Here is a 14,209-nt window from a genome sequence, read left to right as displayed (position 1 = left end):
ATGTATGTATGTATGTATGTATGTATGTATGTATGTATGTATGTATGTATGTATGTATGTATGTATGTATGTATGTATGTATGTATGTATGTATGTATGTATGTATGTATGTATGTATGTATGTATGTATGTATGTATGTATGTATGTATGTATGTATGTATGTACGTATGTATGTATGTATGTATGTATGTATGTATGTATGTATGTATGTATGTATGTATGTATGTATGTATGTATGTATGTATGTATGTATGTATGTATGTATGTATGTATGTATGTATGTATGTATGTATGTATGTATGTATGTATGTATGTATGTATGTATGTATGTATGTATGTATGTATGTATGTATGTATGTATGTATGTATGTATGTATGTATGTATGTATGTATGTATGTATGTATGTATGTATGTATGTATGTATGTATGTATGTATGTATGTATGTATGTATGTATGTATGTATGTATGTATGTATGTATGTATGTATGTATGTATGTATGTATGTATGTATGTATGTATGTATGTATGTATGTATGTATGTATGTATGTATGTATGTATGTATGTATGTATGTATGTATGTATGTATGTTAAGGTGGATCCCCAATGTATGAAAAAATTTAAAACTCATCTGTTTCAAAAACGAAGGGCAGTTTTGTGTGTGGTTAGGATAAAAAAAAATCTGAAAAAAATTTCAGCTCGGTCGGTTAAAAATTGGCGTGCCGCACGGGGGTCAAAGTTCGTGAGAACGAAATTGGTGGTAAATGGATAGAAAAAGGTGCATAACTACTCAGGAGTCACCCCTAGGTAGGTAAAATGTATGAAAAACCCCCATTATTTTCTTATCTCCAATATTTTTCTAGAACAAACATACCCCCTATCTCCAACCGTTCAGGGGTCCCCATACAAAAAAACTGAATTTTCACGAAAATTTTCCAAATTAAAAATTAATGGAATTACACAAAGTATAAATATGTTCTAAACTTCATTTCGTGAATTACTCTTCACATTTTACTTACATTAATTAAACACCCATTTCTATTGTCAAAGAACGCAAAAAAGTGAATAGACCAATTGGCTTGTTCATTGAGTTTTATTTTATTTAGCAATGTAATCATAAAATGCCCCTTTAATAATGAGCGGTTGTACCTAAGACAGGTAATATTTAAAATTTTTAAAAACATTACATTTTTAATTCCATGAAAATTATTTTTGTTTTATGGCTTATATTCCACGTATTAATTTTTAAGTAATAATATAACAGGTAATATTACTAAATATTGTCAAATTTTCCAAACAACATTGAAAAACCCATTGATGTACTTTCGTGTTTTTTATTTCGACCTGATATATAAATCTAAATTTCAGTTATCTTTTATTGGTTTTTTACGAAGATTATATATAGGTAAAAATATATTCAATAAATTTTAAAAACTTACCTAAATTCATTGAGAAACATTTGCATAACATTTTTTAAAATATACACCTTATTTTATGTACATAAAAGTATTGACCTTTTAGTTGTTCTATGACTTTTATAAATAAAACATACAAACTGTGACAAAAAATTAAAAAATAACTGTAATTTTAAAGTAAATTTATGAGCTGTGAAAGTGAATAATTCTTCATTTAAATTAAAACTAACAGTAGTTCTGGAAAAAGTTAGTACAAAGAAATAAAACAATTAAAACTAAAACCTAAAAACTAAATTTTTCAATAGAACAGGTTCGCATTTGAATTGCAATGGCATCATCAACGACAAAAATTAATTTGAGATCGCAACAGCATAACATTTATTTGATTGAATATGTTATTCCGCAGCTGTTGGGATCAAAATTGCCGTCTAAAAAAGAAGTTCTTGGTGTATTTTTTTTTCACACTCGTACACTAAAATTGGAAGTGCGAAAAAGTACAACAATGGCTGCAAACGAAGTGCTCCTTTTCTGGAATAATGAACGAATTCCGACCCGAGACAAGTCTTCGGTCATAAAGCAAATTGAGAAGCTGTACCAGAAGTGGAGGAAATTGAACAAGAGCTCAACAAGAGGAGGAACGTCGCATAAAGTAAAAGAGGATAAGTTTGTCGAAGAATTAGACGATCTCTTCGATATTGCTCATGTTAATGCACTCACCACGATTAAAATAGAGGAGGATAAAAAGTTTTTGCTTGCACAGAGGAAAAAAGGCCGCCCAGGCAGCATGATTGGCATTGACATGGCTCTTGTAGGCATTGAAAAACGAAAATTGGAACGAGAAGAGGCAGATGAACGGCGATTACGAGCAACTACTAAAATTAATACCTTAGCAATGGGTACAGTGCAATTCACATCATCTACCGAATCGTCAGACAATGTTGGCGCTGGTGGAATGGAATTGGAAGTGGACGCTCTACCGTCGGCTTCGGAAGTTGTTAAAAGAGGAACACAGTTATTTATCAATGAACGGATCGTTTCTGCTTTGGATAAATGCATGATATCTGACCGAAATGCAATGCATTTAATGGCTGCAGTAGCTGAAGGACTTGGTCACAACGTATCAAATTTGGTATTAAATCGCTCGTCAATTCGAAGATACCGTACTGCAAATCTACAAAAAATCGCTGATTTTGTAAAGGAGAACTTACATGTAAGGTTACTTTTCTTATACCAATTTAATTTCAATACTAATATAAATATTTTATTCCATTACAGTTGAAGGCAACAGCATTTTTTGTAGTGCACTGGGATGGCAAAATACTGGAAGACATTACAGGAATGAATAAGATTGATCGCCTTCCGGTTATTGTAACTAATGGCGAAATCGAACAAATATTAGGCGTTCCAAAACTAGATTGTGGAAAAGGCAAAAATATTGCAGCGGCCGTTTATCAACTACTGGTAGAATGGAACCTTTCGAAACGAGTTCAAGCCATGTCTTTTGACACGACATCATCAAACACCGGTGAATTTGCAGGAGCTGCAGTTTTACTTGAACAGTTATTAGAGAGAGATTTGATGCATCTTCCATGTAGACATCACATATATGAATTGGTGCTAAGAGCAGTGTTCGAAGAAAAAATTGGAAAAACTTTTGCTCCAGATGTTTCTCTGTTTCGCCGTTTCCAGCAGAATTGGGAAAAAATCAATCAGAATGCATTCGAAACTGGAGTGAGCGATGAGATCGTTGCTTCGAAATTGGCGAATATAAGTTTAAAGAACTCATACCTATTCACCACGCACGATGGATGTCTAAAGCAATTTATTCACTGAAAATATTTATGTTCAGAGACCAATTTAAACTGGCAAAGTCACAATTGGATGGAATTCGATATGTCTGTGTGTTTATTGTTCGTCTGTACGCTGTCAAAGCGCCCAATCAGGACTTCAACTTTTTGAAAGCACTTCACTCATATGCAGACTTGGATAAGAATTTGTCAAAAGTAATGGTAACAAAGTTTATCAGACATTTGTGGTATCTGGCGGAGGAGGCTATAGCTCTCGCCTACTTTCATTCAGATGTTTCGTGTGACATAAAACGAAAAATGTTGGCAATTATGTGCATATTTGATGGAAAAGAAATCCTTGAAGAAAAAGACAAGGAAGTTCAACTTGAAAAAGATGAAGAAACTGATGAAGAAACTGGAGAAGAAACTGGAGAAGAAGATGATGATTGGGATGAAGATGATGAAGGACCTATCCGAAGCATGAAAAAAATTGCGGTTAATTTTGCAGAAGTAACTGAGCAATTTTTGTCGAATGACTTGAGCGCTTTCGTAACTGTGAAAACTATAAACTTTTTTCTACGCTTCAACTTGCCGCATGAATTTATACGATATCCGCCGGAAACGTGGCCACAGCGCGAAGATTATCAGCAAGCACTAAAAATTGTTGAAAAAATTCACGTAGTAAACGACACCGCTGAAAGAGGCGTGAAAATGATGGAGGACTACAATAAAATATTGTGCAGGAACGAAGAGGAAAAGCAATATTTGATTCAAGTTGTCGGTAATTATCGCAAAAAATATCCGAGTTTTGAAAAAAGAAATTTAATATAGCATAACATAATTATTCATAAATAACATCAATAAACTAATTTATTTTATTGTAATAGTAATTGTATATATTTTTTTTCTATATTGGAAAATTTTCGTGAAAGTTCAGTTGTTTTGTATGGGGACCCCCTGAACGGTTGCAGATAGGGGGTATGTTTGTTCTAGAAAAATATTGGGGGTTGCTCATACATTTTACCTACCTACGGGTGACTCCTGAGTAGTTATGCACCTTTTTCTATCCATTTACCCATAATTTCGTTCTCACGAACTTTGACCCTCGTGAGGCACGCCAATTTTTAACCGATCGAGCTCAAATTTTTTTCAGATTTTTTTTATCCTAACCTCACACAAAACTGCCCTTCGTTTTTGGAAAATCGAAAATAAAAAAATAAGGTCCACCTTAATGTATGTATGTATGTATGTATGTATGTATGTATGTATGTATGTATGTATGTATGTATGTATGTATGTATGTATGTATGTATGTATGTATGTATGTATGTATGTATGTATGTATGTATGTATGTATGTATGTATGTATGTATGTATGTATGTATGTATGTATGTATGTATGTATGTATGTATGTATGTATGTATGTATGTATGTATGTATGTATGTATGTATGTATGTATGTATGTATGTATGTATGTATGTATGTATGTATGTATGTATGTATGTATGTATGTATGTATGTATGTATGTATGTATGTATGTATGTATGTATGTATGTATGTATGTATGTATGTATGTATGTATGTATGTATGTATGTATGTATGTATGTATGTATGTATGTATGTATGTATGTATGTATGTATGTATGTATGTATGTATGTATGTATGTATGTATGTATGTATGTATGTCCGTCTTTCTGTCTGTCCGTCTGTCGAAATCAATTTTCTTAAGACCCCAGATATCTCCGATATAAAAATCTTCAATAATTCTATCTGACATGCTTTCGAGAAGTTTCCTATTTAAAATCAGCAAAATCCGCCTTCGTGAGAAGGGTATATATAAGATTGTCATTTCGTTTGTAACTTCTACAATTTTTAAAAGTTTTCTTGATATACATACTTAGGATGCTATACACTGAAAGTGGGCAATATACATACATATATACTAATTATTAAAAATAATAATGCATCCACAACAAAGGTGAAGGGTATATAAGATTCGGCATAGTCGAATATAGCACTATTACTTGTTATTTATATAGATTAATTTGCTATATAAACAGTTTTTATTTTCTCCTCCGAAAACTTGTATTTCCTAAGTTAGAGGATTTCGAATACAGTCCCACGATTTTGCCGTTTTTCAACTCGGGTCAGTCTAATATATATGTATATACATAAAAATATATTTTTTACCTGATATAGAATCGTCTGCGTCATTATCCTGTAGTAGTGAGTCGTTATAGTGGTTATTTTCAAGCCGATTTTTATGAGGGGATTCGTTTAAGCATAAATTATGTTCAACGTTATTATTAATGTTAAGCGTAGGTGTTTTGTGGACAACAGTTTCATTTTCCGCAAATAAATTTTCTACATATCCATATGGTTTGGAACAATTTTCTGATAAATTGTTTTTATTAGTATTTGAATCCGAATTAGTATGCAATTCGGAACTTGGTGCCAATGGACGTTTACTTTTAATTGGAGATTTTGTATGTTCAGCATTTAAATTATTTTCATTGAAACAGCCCGGAGAACTTTTTCCACTTATGCTTTCGTTTATTATTGAATTATTTTCGCTTGTGGTTACAATACAACTACTACTGCTGTTACTGCTGGAGCTAAGAGAGCGCTGACTATCTATTTTAGTAATATTATTGTCATTTTTAATCTTGTTACAGAGATATCCTCCGTTATTGTTATCTAAATTAATAGATGTTGTAGTTGCCGCATTAGTGTGATTCCCGAAGTCTTTTATTTCATTTTCTACAATTGTTGATGTCGCCAATTCCTTTTTTGGATTTGGGCGATTTTCTATGCTCTTGTCAACTTTAGATTTAGATGTTTGCTCGATCAAAGAATTATTGTTAGTTGCGGAAATTTCAAGCATTGAATTCGAAATGATTACAGGCAAATCAATTTCTTTAGGCAAGGGAATTGAACTTGCATTACCGCTACTGTTATTTTTATTATTTTTTGTTTTACTATGTTTTTCATTTTTATTTTTATCTTGCTTTATACGCTCTTTTTTATTTTTGTTGGCATTATTTGAACTAGAATCTTTTTGATTGACAGGAGAAACTGATAAGCACGGCCAAGCTTCTTTTTGAGTAGTTCCAGAAGATGCTATGTTATTTGTTGTAACAGATGTGGATGCCGATGCGCTAGTCGATGGAGTGGAACTTGAAACTATGCCAGTCATTTTACAGTTCTCAGAATTTTTACTATTATTACATAAGGAACTTGTGCTTCCAGTGGAAACTCCACATGTGCTAGTACCAGATGATGCAATCAAAACATCATGTAAACGTTTTTCATATTCTTGATGCTTTCCTTGATGCATTTCCTATAACAAAAAACAAAACTTATAATCTCAATATGAGCATAATTCATTTCAACAAACATACCTCTTTTGTAAAACTCGCTTCAGGATCTCCTAACTCATGTAAATACATACAATCTCCCTTAGGGCACTGTTGGTTTTTCATAAAGTGACTGCAATATTTAGTTGTCCCGAGGCTAGTCTTTATGAGTCGACCGTCAATCATAATGTTATTTACGCTTTGTATTGCCCTTAACGCATCAGAATTGTGTACATAAGTAACATAAGCTGATGCGGAAGGACCCTAAGTAAAAAATATAATTAATTTTAGCCTTGTTTCAACCATAAAATTAAGAGTCATCAGGGCATAAACAAATTTAATATAAGCAAGTTCAAGATAACTAAATATATGAAGAAAAAGCATTTCTACTTAAATATTTTATTGAACAATAACCCGTTTTTCCTGTTTTCACTATGAAATAATCTATATCTGTTATATAAAATATCAATAAAATAATATTTTGTAAATAAAAATTTGATAAAATAAGTTTCATGACAAAACAAATTTTGGCTTCAACAGGCAGACAAAACGACGGATATAGCTAGATCGTTTTTAAGGTCCATAAAGTGTAAAAGTCTATACATTAGGGTGGAGCGAATTTTCTTTTTTTCGCTATCGCTTTGGAATACCTGTTAAAAGTTAAACTCCTAAATATACACAAAAAATTTCATTTGGTTGATGGTAATTATCATTATAATAATAAAAAAATAAATGGCTCTAGAAAACGGGTGGAGTGGAAGGCCCCAATGCCTTCCTTATGTCTAGTAGTCTTGAATGTCCTCTATCAGTAAAAAAAAATAACAAAGTGATTAGGCCCTCTTTCCTAAGCTACAAGTACGATTTTGTGGATTGGGTATAAAAATATCCATTTCGGCATATGTGGGTTGTAAAACACATGAAATGAGGAGCCGCAGAATAAAAGGTACTTTTTCGCATCTTATCAAATATTGTTTTTTTGGTATTTTTATATTTGGTTTGAAATCTTCTAGAAACCATCAAGTAAGCAAACATTTAGTTTTTTTACTAAGCAAATGGTTTCTACAAAAATTTGAACTTAATAAAACGTACAACACTAGTATAAAACGAAAAAAAAATTATTTATTTTCAATATGTAAATGAAATAAAACTCATTTTCCCAAAAATGTTAAATGTGCGAAAAAGTACCTTTTGTTCTGCGGCTCCTCAAATATGAATATAATTTTTAATGAAAAAAATTATTTTTTTTAATTATTGGATGTAATTTTATTGACCTAACAATACATAAAAATATTTATAATCAACATAAACTAAAGTTTATAAAGCATACGGTTGTTTAATGACAATATGAAAAATAGGTAATTTTTCTGATTTTCAATTGTGTTGGGGCACCTCAAAACATTAAAACAGGTAAGTAATCTTACTCATTAAAAGAGGCAACTTTATATCGCTATGCCGTTGAAAACAAAAAAAAAACATTATCGCTCCACCATAATATACATACAGTGCCGAACTTAATTATTGGCACACGATTTTCATTTTACTTTAAGGTCGATTTAAAGGCCGTATTAATGTATGTGAAGATAAATATGTCGAGTTAAATAAAATCTTGTGGCGAATAAAGGTAATGAATAGTGCTTTTAAGCTGCATTAACGGTTTTTCCAAATTGTATTTGTGAAAAATATTCATGTTAGAAAATGTGAAATAGTACAAAATTCTCATATATGAGAGATGTATACACTTTGACCAAATCTTACTACCTCAAGGAATAAAACCAATTGGTGAATGAAGGCAATGAATAATAATTACACTGTCCAACAAATTGAGACTTTTTGATTGGAACAGAATAGTGATCCTATAATTCTGAAAGGGCATATTGAGTATATCATTTTTGTCGAATACAAGTATGATTCGACTGAGCTGAAATTTAAATAGTCCTTAAGGAGATCTACAAAAACATGCATACTCATGATACAACAATATAAGGTACACCCAGTATAAAATAGCTTCTCAATTATACAATTATTGTAACGTCAAACAAAAGAAAATATAAAAAAATATGAAAAAAAAAAACAAAATCGAAGTTTGACATTATAGGGCTAAATATTGAAAACTCTCCCTAGTGATTCTACCTTCTACAATTATTGTATCATGATGCATACTTAAATAAGTTTTCTCTTTTAGTTCAAGAGATATATAGGTTAATTTATTTATATTTTTAATTCTGCTCTATTTTTTTTTGGTTTTTTAGATATGGCGGGCCTATAAAAGGGAGGGTCGAAATTTTTTAAATATGAGCTATTTTTGCTATAAAATTTTGAATAAAATACCGATAACATGCCAACAGTCATCTAGTAACTATAAAAAGTTACATGCATCAAAATTTGGAACATGTAAAATTGACCGTATTTTTATGTTTTTTCCCAAAAAGTCCCTATTTTTTTTAGAAAACAATTTTCTTCGGGACTATATAAAATTTTTATATGATCCGAAAAGAGAACCTAATGTCGCCCCCAGAACTATCCAAACTTTGCCAATTTAAAAAAAATTAATTAATTTAAACAAAATTTTTTAAAAATTTGAAATTGGAGTTTTGAAACTGCCGTTAAAAAAAATATTTTTTTGGTTATACCTGCGAATAGGTTAACTGTATCCTATGAAGATAAAAACTCATATACAAGTAAATATGGATATATTTTAAATAAGAATAAACTTTTGTTCTAATATTTCTCAAAATATGTTAATTTTGTTCCTACATTTCTTGTTCTAGTGGCCTGAGACACGTTAATGACCTGGCGATTTTTTCCCCTTGTAAATGCACCTCAAAACTAAATAGAAAGTCGGCACGGGTTGCCCTTCTTAGAACAAGCTAAAAGTTTTTTTGGCGGTATTTTAGGTCATTACGAAAGTTTTCAGGGAGTACCATGTCAACATTTCAAAAAATTTAATTTTAAGGGACACTTTTCCGTTAGTCAAATTAATGGCTTCCAAATACATAACTCGCAGTAATTAGCTTCATCTTGTAGTTGTCTCGCATGTTTGGTAATGCAGATTATCGGCAATGCAGTGGACAATTATGTGGATATTACAAAACAGCATTTTTCTATAAATTTACAGTTTGTTGTTGATTTTCTATCTATAAATTTGACTAGCGGAAAAGAAAATATATACATATTATATATCAACGTGTAGTAAATTATGTCCTCTTTTCAAAAATGTACAAAATTTTTAAGAATTAAAAAAATTATAAAAGACTTTTTTCAAAAATATGGGAATAAAAAATTATAGCTGATTTTTTTAGAAAATTTTAATTTTTAAAATGCAATAACAGTTTTTTTATGAATCGTTTTTAATGAAATTTTACACTTAATGTGGTGGCCAGCTATTTAAGACAAATACTTGAATTTTTTTCATCAACTGAATTTTAAGTGCGATAGGGCCAAAATAAAAGGACCTCTAAGGGTATGAAATTTATTATTAATGTTTCTAGTTTCTGAAAAATGTTTGGAAAAATCGGTAAAACATATATGGACAAAGATATGTGGAAATACGTTGACCCACCTCAGCGAACATCCGCTGTTAATATGACCGAAACTAATGGAACTAAAAATATGAAATTTGGTCCGTATATTTTATAATAATAAAAATATAATGATATAAATGTTAGAAAATATGTTTATTTAAAAAAAAAATGTTTGGTCAAGTTTTAGAAAAATCTTATGTGTTCATGGTGAATATGTATGAATTGACACAGTTGAATAAAACACACTTGTGTGTTAAAACAGTCCTCATGCATTCATATTTGTGGAAATATTTGAAAATAATTGAGAATCACATGGAATTTAGCAAACATTATTTGTCTTAATTACCTGGCCACCACTGTATATAGAAACTTTCGATCCAAATCCAAAAGTGAAAAAGATATTTGTGAATTATTAATGACAATCCCACAATTCCCAAAATTGGGCTTTTAGATTTATTGAAGGGACCAAGCTCGGGGCTATGAAATCCCTTTGCACAATATTGAAGAACATATTGGGACATACAAAACAGGTCTTAATTTTATGAAATCAGCTATGCGATTTGAGAAAATGTTGTCTAAAATTGAAATTTATATAAAAAATAGGTCTACTTCGGAAGGCTCTGGACAACGCAATAATACGAATTATGATATTATTTTGCTTTTATAATATTTCCCGAAGTTTTGTCTTTCAGAAAAATATAAATACACATTTTGTCTTTTTCTTATTTTCTGTATAATTTAAAATTAATGTAAATACTTTTTTCGAAAAAAAAAAATGGCAAACTTAAAATTTTTTTTAAGTTTGAATGCACATAACTTTTGACTCAGTAGAGGTTTTTAGACTTCGTATCTATTATTAATACATGTCTTGGTAATTCAAAAAATTATATTTCAAGAAAATCTGAAAAGAATTGGATCCGTTATTAGGTAAATAAAATATTACTTTTCAAATGCGAATAAATATGGCTCAAGCAATGATTCCATATATATATAAATCTTTGAAATCATTTTTAATTTTTGGTATACCCGAGGTGCCCCACTTTGGGGCATTGTGGTGTTATAAGCCCAAATTCAAAACTAAAACTTATCAGCACCTACTTTATAGCCATGGGAAATTTTATTAAAATCGGGCTATTCGTTTGGAAGTTACAGATTTATTTCCACTTTTTCAGATCCCCCACTGTGCGACAGCCGGTTCTACGCACCAGAATGACCCGAGTTCACTCGGCCAAGGGCTGTCAGCTCAGCAATCACTGCTGCAACAACAACTTATATAAAAAGCTTATATTTACTCATCAGGAGCTCCACAAAACTTGCTCCCTTTTGAAAAATTTTTGGAAAAAACGTAAAAAATGTTCATGTTCCAACTTTGGATGCGTGTAACTTTTTATAGGGACGAGATAACTACTAACAGGTTATATTTGTTGTATTCGAAATTTTATAGATGTTTTTTAAAAAAAATTCGAGCCTCCGCAGGCCCGTCATATCTAAAAAACCAAAAAAAGATCGAGCAGAATTAAAAAAAATAAATAAATAAACCTAAATATATATTGAATTAAAAGAGATAACTTATATATCGTCGTAGAACATCCAAAAGTACGTAACATTACTTTTTATAATTTTACAGGAGAAGCAAAAAACGTCATAAAATGTAGAATATTTGTGATATAAAAACAAATTATGGAATATGGGCTTAAAACACAACGCAAACCTATTTCAGAAGAAAAAAAGATATTTTACGAAATATTTTTGAAGTTATGTAGGTTATGTTCTTTTGCATATGTGTTTTCTGAAACAAAAGGACGTATCATCATATATTTTTTAACAACATCATGAAATATTGGACGCATGACATACAAATTTGGGAATTTTTTAAAATTTTTAACTTTTATTTTGAGACATTTGTACAATATAAACTTATTAATGTTGAAATATGGAAACCCTTTTATATTGCAACATGTACGTTCTCTATTTTCTTCTTACATGTTCATTCTTATATTGTAGTAACATTCAGAGTTTAAAATTACTACTATATTAGTCAAAAAATTGCAAAAAAAATTCATAATTTTACATGAAAACTGCAACAAATATTTAACAAGATAATATTTCATTGCATACATACTAAAAATATAAATACTATTTTCCAATTCCATATATGCACAAGCTTCATGGTAGAAATATTTGTCGCAGTTTTTCCAAAAATATTTTGCCTTACAAAATATTTTACGTTGCAGCTAGAAGACAAAATGAAAAATTTTCATTTTCAAATCTTTTGCTGCCTAAATATATGTATATTTTTGGTTAGCAAAAACAAATGAAATTGCTTTTGTATAATATACAAAAAAAATGCGCAGTGAAAAATTCAAACAATGAAAATATGGAAGGTGCTAAAAGTAGACTGCCAAACCATATGAAGTTGAAAAATGTAAAATACGAAATTGTGCAAAGTTAAAAATGTTTAAAGCGAAAATGTTTATTTTTAAAATATTTCCGCCGCATATATGGTTTTGTTTTGCCGCATATAGTCATTGAGTAGAAAAATGTGAAAAAAACTATGAAGTTGATTTGGGTGTACAAAATAAAAAATTGTATTGAAAGAATTTTAGTGCAATAAAATAGAAGTTTTATTTTTTTAGGTATGTAATTGTATGTATTGTGAAAGATAAATTAAATAAGATTCTGGACAAAGGATAGCTAGCGGAGGATATTATTATTGAATTTTTTGATTGATTGACTTTTTTAATACGAATTCAAATGTATTCATGCTGGTGGTAATAGGAGTCCAGAAAAATTAGTAAGAAATAAAATAATTTTGTATGTAAAGCGGTTAAAAAAGGATATATAATGCAACAAAAAAATGTGACAACAACAGCCAAATACCATAAATAACAGGATCATTCATTTTATGAATAAAATCTATCATAATAAAGTGTTGTACATTCAAATGTTTCCTTTCGTAAAATTTGTAACAGGAGAACAAACAAAAAAATAAGCAGCATAGAAAATAATTGTGGAAGAACAATTTTATGTGTAAGATATAATGCAAAAAAGGCACAGGTATAAGTACAACAGGAGCAAAAGGAAATTAACTACAACAACATCAACTTATACACACAAGTAGGTAATTATGATATAAAATTGCTGTATGTGTGTACATTAGAGTGACAATCAGTTGTATGGAAAAAAATTTTTGTTAAAATTTTGAAGAGTGCCGGGTGGAATATTGTGACACTAGGCCTAAATGTTAAGTGCTGAAAATTTGAGCCAAATCGGGCAACGATTTCTGGACGCGCATCGAGGTCAAAGTTCAGATATATGCAAAATTTTACTGTTAATATGGAATAAATAGGTGAAACTCGTTAACTTTCTGCATTGTTTTCTAGAAATGTGTAGATTTATTTATATTAATGAATATTACATTAAAAAATTTTTTTTGGAAATTAGCCCTGTATCTCCTTTGGTTCAAAATGACCCAAAAACTGTATTATCGCCAAAATTAGAGAAAAATGCAAATTTTTCAGTTTTTGAAAAAATTTTGCTACTAAATAAATACTTTTGCAATTGAATGTAAAAGAATCGAAATATGTACGTAATTATCGTTGTAATGAGATATAAATGACAAAATTTGATTAAAAAATTTCAAAGTTATTACAAATTCGCCAGACCATTAACGTGTTTCAGGCCAATTGAACAAAAAATTTAGGAAAAAAATTAAGATATTTCGAGAAAAATTAAAATAAAAGCTCATTTTTACTTAAAATATGTCCATATTTACTTGTATATGAGTTTTTGTCTTCGTAGGATATCGTTAACCTATTCGCAGGTAAGGCCAAAAAAAATAGTTTTTTTTAACGGCTGTTTCAAAACTCCATTTTAAAATTTTTAAAAATTTTGTTAAACAAATTTCAGATTTTTTCGATCATCACATTGGGGTTTATTGAGATCAAAATAGGGAATAAAAATATGAAAAAATTATGTCAATACCTCTTACAGTTTTTCCGTACCTGCGATTTAAATTTTGCGTTTTTCAAGAAAAAATAATTTTTTGTCCATATTTAGGCGAATGAGTCCAATTTCCTTACTGTTATAAATTTTAAGTAAAACCTATTCATAATATTATAGTC

The 14,209-nt window shown here is 30.0% G+C and overlaps 1 protein-coding gene across 1 annotated transcript in view; it reads right to left on the bottom strand.

The window, feature by feature from the left end:
* Window positions 1-14,209, bottom strand: part of Cnot4 (CCR4-NOT transcription complex subunit 4) — a 391,020-nt gene that overhangs the window by 198,065 nt on the left and 178,746 nt on the right. The window contains exons 6-7 of the mRNA XM_065499894.1: window positions 6,610-6,828; window positions 5,399-6,548 (exon numbers count right to left, since the gene is read on the bottom strand). Coding sequence (XP_065355966.1) covers window positions 5,399-6,548; window positions 6,610-6,828 — 1,369 coding nt within the window. The remainder of the gene's footprint in view (window positions 1-5,398; window positions 6,549-6,609; window positions 6,829-14,209) is intronic.

The sequence above is a fragment of the Calliphora vicina genome, chromosome 2 (assembly GCF_958450345.1).
Source record: "Calliphora vicina chromosome 2, idCalVici1.1, whole genome shotgun sequence".
NCBI classification, from domain to species: domain Eukaryota; kingdom Metazoa; phylum Arthropoda; class Insecta; order Diptera; family Calliphoridae; genus Calliphora; species Calliphora vicina.
This window is presented reverse-complemented; position numbering and strand designations above follow the sequence as displayed.